The sequence below is a fragment of the Hylobates moloch genome, unplaced genomic scaffold, assembly GCF_009828535.3.
Source record: "Hylobates moloch isolate HMO894 unplaced genomic scaffold, HMol_V3 SCAFFOLD_8, whole genome shotgun sequence".
NCBI lineage: Eukaryota > Metazoa > Chordata > Mammalia > Primates > Hylobatidae > Hylobates > Hylobates moloch.
Window position 1 is genome coordinate 60,020,927 of NW_026652283.1, and position 15,870 is coordinate 60,036,796.

A 15,870-nucleotide genomic window follows, 5' to 3' on the forward strand; every position below is an offset into this window, starting at 1 on the left:
AGAATGCTTGTGATTTTTGTACATTGATTTTGTATCCTGAGACTTTGCTGAAGTTGCTAATCAGCTTAAGGAGATTTTGGGCTGAGACGATGGGGTTTTCTAGGTATACAATCATGTCCTCTGCAAACAGGGACAGTTTCACTTCCTCTTTTCCTAATTGAATACCCTTTATTTCCTTCTCCTGCCCGATTGCCCTGGCCAGAACTTCCAGCACTATGTTGAATAGGAGTGGTGAGAGAGGGCATCCCTGTCTTGTGCCAGTTTTCAGAGGGAATGCTTCCAGTTTTTGCCCATTCAGTAGGATATTGGCTGTGGGTTTGTCATAGATAGCTCTTGTTGTTTTGAGATACATCCCATCAATACCTAATTTATTGAGAGTTTTTAGCATGAAGGTTGTTGATTTTTGTCAAAGGCCTTTTCTGCATCTGTTGAGATAATCATGTGGTTTTTGTCTTTGGTTCTGTTTATATGCTGGATTACATTTATTGATTTGCATATGTTGAACCAGCCTTGCATCCCAGGGATGAAGCCCACTTGATCATGGTGTATAAGCTTTTTGATGTGCTGCTGGATTCGGTTTGCCAGTATTTTATTGAAGATTTTTGCATCAATGTTCATCAAGGATATTGGTCTGAAATTCTCTTTTTTGGTTATGTCTCTGCCAGGCTTTGGTATCAGGATGATGCTGGCCTCATAAAATGTGTTAGGGAGGATTCCCTCTTTTTCTATCGATTGGAATAGTTTCAGAAGGAATGGTACCAGTTCCTCCTTGTACCTCTGGTAGAATTCGGCTGTGAATCCATCAGGTCCTGGACTCTTTTTGATTGGTAAGCTATTGATTATTGCCACAATTTCAGAGCCTATTATTGGTCTATTCAGAGATTCAACTTCTTCCTGGTTTAGTCTTGGGAGGGTGTATTTGTCGAGGAATTTGTCCATTTCTTCTAGATTTTCTAGTTTATTTGCGTAGAGGTGTTTGTAGTATTCTCTGATGGTAGATTGTATTTCTGTGGGATTGGTGGTGATATCCCCTTTTTCATTTTGTATTGCATCTGTTTGATTCTTCTCTCTTTTCTTCTTTATTAGTCTTGCTAGCGGTCTATCAATTTTGTTGATCTTTTCAAAAAACCAGCTCCTGGATTCATTAATTTTTTGAAGGGTTTTTTGTGTCTCTATTTCCTTCAGTTCTGCTCTGATTTTAGTTATTTCTAGCCTTCTGCTAGCTTTTGAATGTGTTTGCTCTTGCTTTTCTAGTTCTTTTAATTGTGATGGTAGGGAGTCAATTTTGGATCTTTCCTGCTTTCTCTTGTGGGCATTTAGTGCTATAAATTTCCCTCTACACACTGCTTTGAATGTGTCCCAGAGATTCTGGTATGTTGTGTCTTTGTTCTCGTTTGTTTCAAAGAACATCTTTATTTCTGCCTTCATTTCATTATGTACCCAATAGTCATTCAGGAGCAGGTTGTTCAGTTTCCATGTAGTTGAGGGGTTTTGAGTGAGTTTCTTAATCCTGAGTTCTAGTTTGATTGCACTGTGGTCTGAGAGACAGTTATAAATTTTATGTTAAATATTTATTGAACACTTGTTCTAGATAGCATTGTTCTAGAGAGTACTAAATAGACAAAATCACTGCTGTCATCAAGCTTATACACCAGTAAGGAAGACAGATAATAAAAATACAAAAAAATTGCAGACAAGAATATAATGTTGGGTAGTAATAAGTGCTGTGAAGAAAAATAAAGCCGGGTGAGGTGATACAAAGTTGGAGTGGGTGCAGGTGCTGCTTTAGATCAAGTGGCCTCTTTGGTTACATTTGGGTAGAGAACTGAATGAAGTGAAGGAACTTGCCATGTGAACACTTGGGAGAAGAGCATTCTGAAGAGAAGGTACAGCAAAGGTAAAGGTCTGTTCAAGGATCTGCAAAAAGTCCTGCAAACCCATTTGGTTGGAGTGCAAAAATCAGGTACCCAATAATATATTTGTATTAGATGTTTTAAATGGTATGATTAAATTCTTATTGTTTCCTAATTTTTAAACTTCTTTTGTCTTGATTTTTTTTTTGTAGGAAGATGTTGACCCTCAAAAGGTTGCATTCCTTCTGCATAAACAGTGGACTTTATATAGTTTAACTCCCTTATATAAATTCTCCTATAGTAATCTCAAAGAGTATTCTAGACTTCTCAATGCTTTTATTGTTGCTGAAAAGCAAAAAGGACTTGCTGTGGAAGTGGGAGAAGACTTCAACATCAAAGTGATTTTTTCTACTCTGCTAGGAATGAAAGGAACACAAAGGGACCCAGAAGCATTTCTTGTCCAGGTGTAGTATATAAACAATACTTGCTTCCTAGGGGAAAAGAATCTGCATTTTCTTTCTTTGGAAATTGTTGTGGTATTTTCTTAACTGTTTTAAAAATTTCTTTTGTGATTTATAATGTATTTTATGTCTTATTTGACTAAACTATAATAATTAGATATAATCTACTTTAAAAATTTTTTCCTATGTATATATAGGTAGTTTGTACAAAATCATGTTTATTTTTAAAAACTGAGGAAATACATAAAAGTACAAAAAAAGTTAAAAATTATAGTTTAACATTTTGGTATATGTGTTTGGTTATCTGTATCTATATAGTCTTGAAATTGGGATCATATTGCCCCTACTTTTACATTATGATATTTTTACTAATATTGTAGACAATTACTTATATCATTAGGAATTCTATATTTTTGTGGTTTTTACTGGGATTAATTTTTTTTTATTATTATACTTTAAGTTTTAGGGTACATGTGTACAATGTGCAGGTTTGTTACATATGTATACGTGTGCCATGTTGGTGTACTGCACCCATTAACTCGTCGTTTAGCATTAGGTATGTCTCCTAATGCTATCCCTCCCCCCTCCCCCCCACCCCACAACAGTCCTCGGAGTGTGATGTTCCCCTTCCTGTTCAATTCCCACCTGTGAGTGTTCTCGTTGTTCAATTCCCACCTATGAGTGAGAACATGCGGTGTTTGGTTTTTTGTCCTTGCGATAGTTTGCTGAGAATGATGATTTCCAGTTTCATCCATGTCCCTACAAAGGACATGAACTCATCATTTTTTATGGCTGCATAGTATTCCATGGTGTGTATGTGCCACATTTTCTTAATCCAGTCTATCGTTGTTGGACATTTGGGTTGGTTCCAAGTCTTTGCTATTGTGAATAGTGCCACAGTAAACATACGTGTGCATGTGACTTTATAGCAGCATGATTTATAGTCCTTTGGGTATATACCCAGTAATGGGATGGCTGGGTCAAATGGTATTTCTAGTTCTAGATCCTTGAGGAATCGCCACACTGACTTCCACAATGGTTGAACTAGTTTACAGTCCCACCAGCAGTGTAAAGGTGTTACTATTTCTCCACATCCTCTCCGTACCTGTTGTTTCCTGACTTTTTAATGATGGCCATTCTAACTGGTGTGAGATGGTATCTCATTGTGGTTTTGATTTGCATTTCTCTGATGGCCAGTGATGACGCCCATTTTTTCATGTGTTTTTTGGCTGCATAAATGTCTTCTTTTGAGAAGTGTCTGTTCATATCCTTCGCCCACTTTTTGATAGGGTTGTTTGTTTTTTTCTTGTAAATTTGAGTTCATTGTAGATTCTGGATATTAGCCCTTTGTCAAATGAGTAGGTTGCGAAAATTTTCTCCCATTTTGTAGGTTGCCTGTTCACTCTGATGGTAGTTTCTTTTGCTGTGCAGAAGCTCTTTAGTTTAATGAGATCCCATTTGTCAATTTTGGCTTTTGTTGCCATTGCTTTTGGTGTTTTAGACATGAAGTCCTTGCCCATGCCTGTGTCCTGAATGGTATTGCCTGGGTTTTCTTCTAGGGTTTTTATGGTTTTAGGTCTAACATGTAAGTCTTTAATCCATCTTGAATTAATTTTTGTATAAGGTGTAAGGAAGGGATCCAGTTTCATCTTTCTACACATGGCTAGCCAGTTTTCCCAGCACCATTTATTAAATAGGGAATCCTTTCCCCATTGCTTGTTTTTGACAGGTTTGTCAAAGATCAGATAGTTGTAGATATGCGGCATTATTTCTGAGGGCTCTGTTCTGTTCCATTGATCTATATCTCTGTTTTGGTATCAGTACCATGCTGTTTTGGTTACTGTAGCCTTGTAGTATAGTTTGAAGTCAGGTAGTGTGATGCCTCTGGCTTTGTTCTTTTGGCTTAGGATTGACTTGGCGATGCGGGCTCTTTTTTGGTTCCATATGAACTTTAAAGTAGTTTTTTCCAATTCTGTGAAGAAAGTCATTGGTAGCTTGATGGGGATGGCATTTAATCTATAAATTACCTTCGGCAGGATGGCCATTTTCACGATATTGATTCTTCCGACCCATGAGCATGTGATGTTCTTCCATTTGTTTGTATCCTCTTTTATTTCATTGAGCAGTGGTTTGTAGTTCTCCTTGAAGAGGTCCTTCACATCCCTTGTAAGTTGGATTCCTAGGTATTTTATTCTCTTTGAAGCAATTGTGAATGGGAGTTCACTCATGATTTGGCTCTCTGTTTGTCTGTGATTGGTGTATAAGAATGCTTGTGATTTTTGTACATTGATTTTGTATCCTGAGACTTTGCTGAAGTTGCTTATCAGCTTAAGGAGATTTTGGACTGAGACGATGGGGTTTTCTAGATATACAATCATGTCATCTGCAAACAGACAATTTGACTTCTTGTTTTCCTAATTGAATACCCTTTATTTCCTTCTCCTGCCTGATTGCCCTGGCCAGAACTTCCAACACTATGTTGAATAGGAGTGGTGAGAGAGGGCAGATTAAATTTCTATAAGTAGAATTTTAGTATGAAAATATATATCATTAAATATTGTGATACTTCATGCCAGGTTACTCTCAGAAATGTAACATTTTAAGGCTGGGTGCAGTGGCTCACGCCTGTAATCCCAGCACTTTGGGAGGCTACAGCGGGCAGATCACCTGAGCCTAGGAGTTCAAGACCATCCTGGGCAACATGACAAGAGGCCATTTCTACAAAAAATATAATAAATAAATAAATCTGGTTTCTTAATCAAGATAGTTCTATTGCTCTTGTATACTGGTTATAGGAAGGAATATAACATGTTGCATTTATTTTATTTTATTTTATTTTTTTGAGACAGGATCTCATTTTGTCACCCAGGCTGGAGTGCAGTGGCACGATCTTGGTTGACTGCAACCTCTGCCTCCTGGGCTCAAGTGATCCTTCTACCTTAGCCTTCCAAGTAGCTGGGACTACAGGTGCATGCCACCACACTTGGGTAAATTTTGTATTTTTTTGTAGACAGAGTCTCGCCATGTTGCCCAGGTTGGTCTCGAACTCCTGGGCTCAAGTGATCCACCCACCTTGGCCTCCCAAAGTGCTGGGATTAGAGGCATGAACCACCACACTCAGCCTCAGATTTATTTTGTTTATTATTCATGCTTGCTGCTTCTGTTTCTTTTGAGCTAACTAATCTTAATAATGGATAAGGAAATTAAGTTCTTAAGCAGTTGAAATGGACTGACTTTTTGTTTGTATAGATTAGAGGTCAGTAAACCATGGCCCATAGGCCAAATCTGACCTGCTACTTGTTTTTGTAAATAAGGTTTTATTGGAATATAGCCCCTTTTATTTGCTTGTTATTGTCTGTGGCTGCTTTTGTACAGCACAGCAGAGTTGAGAAGTTGCAACAGAGCCCATATTGCCAGCAAAGTCTGAAATGCTTACTAACTGGCCCTTTACAGAAAAAATTTGCTGACCCCTGATATGGGTCATGGTGTTGGCAAAGATCTCAAGATGTTCTGGGATTAGGGTTAGCCTAAATAACAGTGAATTAAACAAGATAGTGGTATGCTGTCTTTTTTTTTTTTTTTTTTTTAAATGCATGGATGTAAGCTGTCCAAGGCTGGTATGATGCTTGATGAAATCATTAATAATCTAGGCTCTTTCTTCTCCTTAGTGCATGGTTTTCATCTTAAAAGTTACCTTATGATCTAACATAAGACGTCTCCAGCAGCTCTAAACGTTATATTCAAGTTCCAGGCAGGAAGTAGGAAGAAGTTGGGAAGGACAAACAGAACCTGATGCAGAGTAAATCTTGCTGAGACCCAATAACTTCTCTTTACATCCTAGTTGGAAGGGAGGCTAGAAAAGACTTTTTTTTCAGTGGATACTCTGCCAACTTAACTAAAGAGACTTTTTTTTTTTTTTTTTTTGTGACAGCTTCTCACTCTGTCACCCAAGTTGGAGTGCAGTGGTACTGTCTCGGCTCACTGCAACCTCTACCTCCTGGGTTCAAGTAGTCCTCCCGCCTCAGCCCCCCAAGTAGCTGGGACTATAGGCATGTGCCACCATGCCAGGCTAATTTTATATTTTTGTAGAGACAGGGTTTCACCATGTTGCCCAGGCTGGTCTCAAACTCCTGAGCTCGTGATCCACCCACATCGGCCTCCCAAAGTTCTGGGACTGCAGGCATGAGCCATCTCGCCCAGCCATAAAGGGACTATTTTATTGTGGAAGGAAAAATGGATACTCAAGAGACAATTAGCAGTTTTTGTCAAGTGAAGCACCTGATGCACAGAGAAATTTTGTGACTTGCATATTATCAGTCAAGCATCTACCCTTGTGAGGATTAGAAATGACCTCTTGAATTCCTGGTATAGTGTTCTAATAGTTTTCAAATTAAATCTCGTTTCTTGATAGGGTTACAAGACTCTTAGGTCATGAAAGTGTGATAAAGTTAATATATCTAAGCTTCCAGGTATTTGAGAGTCTTCCATAATTTCTTAAACAAGAAGGAGAAATATGTTAAAAGAACTGTGTAAATGATCATTTCTGAAGGGGTATGATACAAAGCTGTGATCTTAACCTTGGTCTGCTTAATGCTTTAACAGAGTTCTTTGAGTATCTGGAATGTTTGTCATGTAACTTAAAATTTAAAGTTTGAGGGGTTAGGCAATCAGCTAAAAATATAATAAAATATCCTAAATGATCTGAATGGATTGTCCAATGAGCCAAATCAAAAGAGATTAATGTTAGCAGGAATAAATTTACAGCCTCAGTGTAAGTGGGAAGAGATTTACCTATAAAGCAAACATGAATATACAGGGCTAGTTTATATAAAGCTGTCAACTAAAAACCAGAAAACTGCAATCTGAGATTACATTAATAGGAGTATAATCTAGTTAAAGGTGGTGGTTAGTCTTGCAATCAGACCTTTTTCCCCCTTCCTTCCGCAAATCAGACCTTTTTAAAGTAATTATGTTCACTTATGAATGATTCCTATGCAGAATAATTTCAGGGAAGAGTGACTAGAATAGTGAGAGAATGTGAATGTATGTCATAGGCGAATGGTTGAAGAAACTGGAAATGTTGAACTTAGTAAGTACTATGTATGATGGGGACCATCAAATATTTGAAGGACTTTTCTTGTAGAAGAGAGATCAGATGTGACTATATTCTACATGCCCAAAAGGAAGAAAGCAGGACCAGTGGGTAGAAACTGTAGGGTCTAACATATAAAAGAACATTTTAAGTTGATAGTGCTGCCTTAGGAAATATCGAAGTCTTCCTCAATGAAAGAATTCAAACATGTTGGATTTTGTGACCTTTCACAGTTCTTTCTAAAGTTGAGGGGTTTTTTTTGTTTGTTTCTTTCAGGGTACTACACCTGGTTATGCCCTATTGGTAGCCCTTATTTTGCAGTTTGGTTACACCAAGATTTTGCCATATATCATGTTTCCACTGTATAAGAATATTGGGGGCCGGGCACGGTAGCTCACGCCTACAATCCTAGTACTTTGGGTGGCCGAGATGGGCAGATCACCTGAGGTCAGAGGTTGGAGACCAGCCTGACCAATATAGTGAAACCCCATCCCTACTAAAAATACAAAAATTAGCTGGGCATGGTGGTGCATGCCTGTAATCCCAGCTACTTGGGAGGCTGAGGCTGGAGAATCACTTGAACCCAGGAGGCAGAGGTTACAGTGAGCTGAGATCGTGCCACCACACTCCAGCCTGGGCGACAGAGTGAGACTCTGTCTCAAAAAAAAAAAAAGGCGAATTATTTTGATAAGCCCTGTTAATCATTAGGGAGACTATTCTCTCTATTTTTTTTTTTTGCAAGTATTACATTGGCTCGTCTTATTTTTAATGAACTAATTTTGAGAAGATGGAATTTAGAAGTAAATGTACTTTTGAATTTAAGGAACCTGTTTACTTTGTTTGTAGATTCTGTCAAAATCTCAATTGCCATCTGAGAATAGAGAAGGTAAAGTGTTGTGGACTGGCTGGTTCTGCTGTATATTTGGAGACAGTCTTCTGGAGACTGTTTCAGAAGATTTCACCTGTCTGCCCTTATTCCTTGCAAATGGAGCAGAGTCTAACACAGCAATAATTGGAACTTGGTTTCAGAAAACCTTTGACTGTTATTTCAGTCCTTTAGCAATCAATGCATTTAATCTTTCCTGGATGGCTGCCATGTGGACTGCATGCAAAATGGACCATTATGTGGCCACTACTGAATTTCTTTGGTCTGTACCCTGTAGCCCTCAAAGTCTGGACATTTCTTTTGCAATACATCCAGAGGATGCAAAAGCTCTATGGGACAGTGTCCACAAAACACCTGGGGAGGTTACCCAGGAAGAAGTTGACCTATTCATGGACTGCCTTTATTCACATTTCCATAGACATTTCAAAATTCATTTATCAGCCACAAGATTAGTTCGTGTTTCAACATCTGTAGCTTCAGCACATACTGATGGAAAAATAAAGGTTAGTTTGAACAATTTAGTTAAGTAATGTTTCCTTATTTTATGGTTTTAAAAATGTATGATGATTGTATTGTCCACTCAATTGAAGAAACACACTTGAATGTATTTAAGACAATAGAGAGCTTTTATTTTATGGTTTATGGTTTACTAAAGTCATTAGCCTTCTAGATATAGCCTTATAATGGAAGGACACTGTATGCTGTGTGCTTCAGCCTTTGGTAATAATGTGAATTATTATTTTGTAGCAACTTTGAAACTTTCAAAATTGTTTCTTGTGAAATTTTGAAATAATTATCAGAGTAATAGAGAATTTTGTGTTAGACAAAATTATAGCCAGAAACACAGAACTAAGATGTCATCTTTATATTCTAGGTTTTTCTGTCCTCATTGGGAAAGAAAGAATAGAGACATTGTTTTATTCTCTACAAAGTGATTTCTGATAAGAAGTATCAGAAATAGGCCGGGCACGGTGGCTCACGCCTGTAATCCCAGCGCTTTGGGAGGCCGAGGCGGGCAGATCATGAGGTCAGGAGATTGAGACCATGCTGGCTAACACGCTGAAACCCCATCTCCACTAAAAATATAAAAAATTAGCCAGGCATGGTGGTGGGCACCTGTAGTCCTAGCTACTGGGGAGGCTGAGCAGGAGAATGGTGTGAACCCGGGAGGTGGAGCTTGCAGTGAGCCGAGATTGTGCCACTGCACTCCGGCCTGGGCAACAGAACGAGAACACTCCAGCCTGGGTGACAGAGCGAGACTCCATCTCAAAAAAAAAAAAAAAAAAAGTATCAGACAGAAATAAACTGAGAATTGGCTCCTAAAATATATTAAAATATACAGCCACAATATACATTCAGTAAATGTTTCCTGTGATCTTGTTACTGTGCTAAGAGTTTAACAGACCTTAAATTCTAATCTTCAGAGCAACCCTGTAGTTAGGTGTTTTTTTTGTGTGTGCTTTTTGTTTTTTTTTTTTTTTGAGACAGAATCTCACTCCATCACTCAGGCTGGAGTGCAGTGGTGTGATCTCAGCTAACTACAACCTCTGCCTCCTAGGCTCAAGCGATTCTCGTGCCTCAGCCTCCTGAGTAGCTGGGACTACAAGCATGAGCCACTACACCTGGCTAATTTTTGTAATTTTACTTTTTTTACTATTTTTATCTTTATTTATTTATTTATTTTGAGACGGAGTCTTGCTCTGTCACCCAGGCTGGGGTGCAGTGGTGTGATCTCAACTCACTGCAACTTCCGCCTCCTGGGTTTAAGTGATTCTCCTGTCTTAGTCTCCTGAGTAGCTGGGACTACAGGTGCCTGCCACCATGCCCAGCTAATTTTTGTATTTTTAGTAGAGATGAGGTTTCACCATGTTGGCCAGGCTGGTCTTGAACTCCTGACCTCAAATGATCCACTTGCCTTGGCCTCCTAAAGTGTTGGGATTACAGGCGTGAGCCACCATGCCCGGCTAGTTAGATTTTTTTTTTTTTTTCCTTTGAGACGGAGTCTTGCTTTGTCGCCTAGGCTGGTGTGCCGTGGTGTGATCTTGGCTAACTGCAGCCTCTGCCTCCTGGGTTCAAGCAATTCTCCTGCCTCAGCCTCCCGAGTAGCTGGGATTACAGGCTCCACCACCATACCTGGCTAATTTTTGTATTTTTAATAGAGATGGGATTTTGCCATGTTGGCCAGGCTGGTCTCAAACTCCTGACCTAGTGATCCACCCACCTTGGCCTCCCAAAGTGCTGGGATTATAGGCGTGAGCCACCGTGCCTGGACAGTTAGGTGTTTTTATCCATATTTTATTTTAAAACAAGGAAACTGAGGCCAAGATAGGTTTAAATGACAAGCAAGATAGCTTATCAAGAGGAAGAATCAAGATTTGAACTCGTACCTCTTAGATCCAATAAGTCAATGCTCTGTAAGCACTATATTCATGCTTTTCAAACTGGAGGTCACAGTGCAACAGTAGGTTGGGAAATAATTTTGATGAGAAGAGACCAGCATTAAAAAACAAAAAAGGAAAGAAATAGAAAATATAAAAATGAGGGGTTTGTTTTTTGCTTTAGAGAGAGTCTCACTCTTTCACCCAGGCTGGAATGCAGTAGTGTGATTATAGCTCACTATAACCTTTAACTCCTGGGCTCAAGTGATCCTCCTGCCTCAGCCTTGGGAGTAGCTGGGACTATAGGTGTATACCACTACACCTGGCTGCTTTTTACATTTGAAAATTTTTTGTAGAGATGAGGTCTCCTTTTGTTGCACAGGCTGGTCTAGAACTGCTGGGCTCAAGTGATCCTCCTACGTCGGCCTCTCAAAGTGCTGGGATTATAGGGATAAATCACTGTGCCTGGCCAAAAATGAGTGTATTGCATGTGGTAAGCTTCATGAATTAAATCCAGAAGTTAGACCAATATAACATTGATTATTCAAATATCAGTCTGCTTTGTTATAATTAATACTATTCTAATTTTAAATGTCTTCTTTTTCTTTTTGCAGATTCTGTGTCATAAATACCTTATTGGAGTGTTAGCATATTTGACAGAACTGGCAATTTTTCAAATTGAGTGAAGCCTTATGTGGACTATAAGTTATAGATTTTATACTCTTATTGATTACTTGCCTAATTGCTATGCTGAAAGAGACTGCAGGAGAAATAGGCATCTGTCTCTGCATCTGTTTTCCCCACCATGCCTTTGGAGTTGCCAAGATGGAAGCTAAGAAGGATCTAGAAGAACAAAGAATATGGTAGTAGATGAGCCACAGCCAGATGCCCATGTACTAATCATGATAACCTGGCATGCCATTCTCAAAATGCTGAGTTGTTAATTTCTTGTCATCTTTAAATATATATATATATATAGGCTGGGCTTGGTGGCTCACACCTGTAATTCCAGCGCTTTGGGAGGCTGAGGTGGGTGGATCATTTGAGGCCAGGAATTCAAGACCAGCCTGGCCAACATGGTGAAACCCCTTCTCTACTGAAAATACAAGAATTAGCTGGGCGTGGTGGCACATGCCTATAATCCCAGCTACTGGGGAGGCTGAAGCAGGAGAATCGTTTGAACCCGGAAGACAGGCTGCAGTGAGCCAAGATTGCACCACTGCACTCCAGCCTGGGCAACAAAGTGAAACTCTGCCTCAAAAAATAAAAAATAAATAAATATAGTGTTTATTATGTTTAAACTCTTAGGATTCAAATGAGATATATCTAATGGATATTTCTGATTTGGGTCTTTAAAACCTTTAATCTCTTTTAAGCATTTTAGACTTGCATTCAGAAAGAATTCTGTCTTCTAAAGACATTTTCCTAGCATTTCACTGCAGAGAACTGGCAATCAAAATCCCCTCAAAAGGGAACTAAAGATTAATATACACATTTTTTTAGTCACTAATATGCTTCTGTTTTAAATACAGTTCAACTCCTGTTGCAATGTTGAATTAAATGTTTATTTTAAAATGAAGCAATGTGTTTATCAATGTCTCGACATCTTTTAATTAATATCTCATTAGTGGAAATTGGTAGACTTTTTCTGTTAACAGAGAGGGTACAGACTAACAATTATATAGAATCATACAAATTGTAGAGTTGAAAGGCACCTGTGAGCCCCTTTTGAGGTCAGAAATTATTTAACCTTCATGTCCCAGTTTAGCATAATGCTTGGTAAATATTTGTAGATTAAATCAATTTTAATCAACTCTTTCTTTTTACAGATGAAAACTGTGAGATCGAGGAACTTAAGAGTCTTGCCCATGATGTTTTATCCAAATCTCTTCTTTTTACTTACTGAGCATAAGATTTTCTTTTACTTTAGGAATAATTTTTTTTAAAATCTTGATTGAAAGAAAATTAATAGGCTGTCATTCTCAAAAAAACAAAGATTAACTACTGGAATGGGATATTATTTCAGATATACTAGGAGCAGCTGATGTAATGGGAAAAGCATGGGCTTTGGAGTCAGACATTCATCCATTCAACTAATATTAAACTCCTACCATGTGCTTAGAATTGTATTGCATAATAGGAATATAGCAGTGAAGAAGTGAAAAAAAGGTCTTTGTTCTGAGGAAATTATATTCTAGTGAAAGAAGGCAAAAGGTAAATAATTTCAGATGGAGACAAATGCTATGAAGAAAATAAGGCAGTGCAATATGAAAAAAGGTGACTGGAGTGGGGCTTACCTTTCATACAGTAGTCCAAGAAGATCTGTCTGAGGAAGTGACCTTTTGAACTGAGTCCTGAATGATGAGATAGAACCAGCCATGTGAAGATCTAAGGAAGGGTGTGCTAGGCAGGAGAAACTTTGAGATAGGTAAGAGTTTGGCTGCTTTGAAGAACAAAGAAGTTTTTTGGCTAGAACATAGTGAATAAGGGTATATGGCCTATTATGAGCTGAAACTGAACAGGTTGTGCAGCAAAGACTTCTTCCATGGCATAAAATCTCCCAATTTTTGGCTAGGGCACCTGGCTGCCCAGAATAAAGATGATATTTTCCAGCCTTTCTCGTAGGTAGGTATAGTCATATGAATACGTTCTGATTTGGGATACAAATTGAAGTGTCATATAGAGCTTCCAGAAATCTTACCTATAATAAAAAACAACTGGCATGTACCCCTTCCCCCTTTTCTTACTTTTCCCTTCTTCCAACTTTGCTGCCTTGGAACATTGATATTATGACTAGTACTGTAGCTATTATCTTAGGTCATGGGGATGAGGAACAAGTCCTAGGGATGACAGAGCATGGCCTGGGAGGAGCTTGTGCCCTAAGGTTTTCTTGAAGGTGAACTCCAGTGCCGGCCTTGGGCAGTCTTCCTCTAGACTTACTTGTCAGAGAAGTAAACTTCTCTCGTGTTTCAGCTGTTGTCATTTTGGGTCTTCCTTGCTCATAGTCAAACTTAATCCTAACTTGATACAGAGGCAGGAGCTATATCATCTAAGTTTTTATAGTGTGAAGAGATTGGATTTTATTCTAAATGCAATGGGAAGTCACTGAAAGATTTTAAGTAAGAGAGTAATACGATTCGATTAGTTTTATAGGATTTTATAAGATATGAGGGGGAATGGGTGTAGGTAGACAAGAGTGGAAGAAGGGAAACAGTTAAAAGGTTATTGCAAATGATATACCCCTAATGGAGAAGAAGTTAGCAATATTAAACAAAACTATGTGTGCCATCACCCTTTGATTAGCAATTCCACTTCTAGGATTCTGTCCCAAAACTTCACTGGCAAAAAAATATGAAATGAAGCATGTACAAGGTTACTTATTACAATAGTATTTGTAATAGCAAGACTAAAAACAACTCAGATGCTCATCAGGCCTGGTATAGCTGCAAAATGAATTACTACTATGCAACTATAAAAAGGATTGGGGAAGGTATCTCTTTACTCCCATGGAGTGATCTCCAAGATGTACTGTTATGTGAAAGAGCAATGTATGTGGACAGAATGTAGAGTATTGTACTTTTTATGTAAGGAATGAGGGAGAGATGAGTGTGTATTTCCTTATGCTTTCAAAAAAACAATGAAAGGATAAACCACAAACTTATAAATTTATTTACTTATAGGGAGAAGGAAGGAACAGTGTAGAGGGGACAGGAATGAGAGTTAAGATTTACCTGAATGTTCCTTTTTAATAGTTTAGAACCATGTGTTTTGTATAATTATGAAACAAAATTAGAACAAAAGGAAAAAACAAAGCAATCCTTAGCAATTAAACACAAATGAGCCTAACTATATAAGTTCATGGCATAATCACACAAGTTTTTTTGTTCTGTTTTGAGACACGGTCTTGCTGTGTTGTCCAGGCTAGAGTGCAGTGGCACAATCACAGTTCACTGCAGGCTTGACCTCCCTGGCCCAAACAATCCTCCAACCTCAGCCTTCCAAGTAGCTGAGACCACAGGCATATTGCCACCAAGCCTGGCTAATTTTTTAATTTTTGTAGAGATGGGGTCTCCCTATGTTGTTGAAGCTGGTCTCCTGGGCTCAAGCGATCCTCCTGCATTGGCCTCCCAAAGTGCTGGTATTACAGGCATGAGCCACTGTGCCCAGCCTACACAAATTTTTTTCAGTATCTATTTTAATTTAATTTAATTTTATTTTATTTTTGAGACAGGGTCTGGCTCTGTTGCCCAGGCTGGAATGCAGTGACATAATTGCAGCTCACTGTAGCCTCTGCCTCCTGGGCTCAAACCATCCTCCCTCCTCAGCCTCCCAAGTAGCTCAGACTACAGGTGCATGCAATAATGCCCAGCTAATTTTTTGTATTTTTGGTAGAGATGGGGTTTCACTATGTTGTCCAGGCTGGTCTTTAACCCTTCCCACCTGAGCCAAGGCTCAAACAATCCTCCTGCCTTGGCCTCCCCAAATGCTAGGATTATGGATGTGAGCCACCACACCTGGCCTTTATATTTTTATTTTAGAGATGGGATCTTGCTGTATTGCTTAGGCTGGGCTCAAACTCTTGGGCTAAAGTGATCTTCTCGCCCTGGCTTCCTGAGTAGCTGGGACTACAGGTGTGTGCCGTCATGTCTCGCCTTTTTTCTTTTTTTTTGATAATTTTTTTTTTTAGAATTGGGGTCTTGCTGTGTTGCCCAGGCTAGTCTTGAACTCCTGGGCTCAAGTGATCCTCCCCTCTTGGCCTCGCAAAGTGCTGGGATTGCAGGCATGAGCCACTGCACCCAGCCTGGAGTATCATTAAATTTGTGTATCTTTAAATTTTTAGTATCTTTAAATTTGTGGTATTTTGGTTGTATATTCTAGCAGGCTCCATCCTAGAAAAATAAGAGCAGCAAATAAATTTTAAATCACATTCAGTTGTCTTAATAATATAGCTATTATTATTTCGGCACTATTTATAATATGGTAACGTGTAGTTATTCAGATTTTCAGTGTAGGCCAGGCATGGTGGCTTGTGCCTGTAATTCCAGCACTTTGGGAGGCTGAGGTGGGTGGATCATCTGAGGTCAGATGTTGGAGACCAGCCTGGGCAACACGGCGAAACCCTGTCTCTATAAAAAATACAAAAAATTAGCCAGGCATGGTGGCACATGCCTGTAGTACCACCTACTCAGGAGGCTGGGGT

The 15,870-nt window shown here is 39.0% G+C and overlaps 1 protein-coding gene across 4 annotated transcripts in view; it reads left to right on the plus strand.

Annotated features, from left to right (window-relative positions):
• CENPL (centromere protein L) overlaps positions 1-14,893 on the plus strand; it is a 69,284-nt gene extending 54,391 nt beyond the window's left edge. For all 4 annotated transcript variants that reach the window (XM_058442879.1, XM_058442877.1, XM_058442878.1 and 1 more), the window contains 3 exons: positions 2,066-2,317; positions 8,253-8,795; positions 11,285-14,893. In XM_058442879.1, the coding sequence (XP_058298862.1) occupies positions 2,066-2,317; positions 8,253-8,795; positions 11,285-11,356 (867 nt within the window). In that variant the 3' untranslated portion in view covers positions 11,357-14,893. The remainder of the gene's footprint in view (positions 1-2,065; positions 2,318-8,252; positions 8,796-11,284) is intronic.
• Positions 14,894-15,870: the final 977 nt, after the last annotated feature.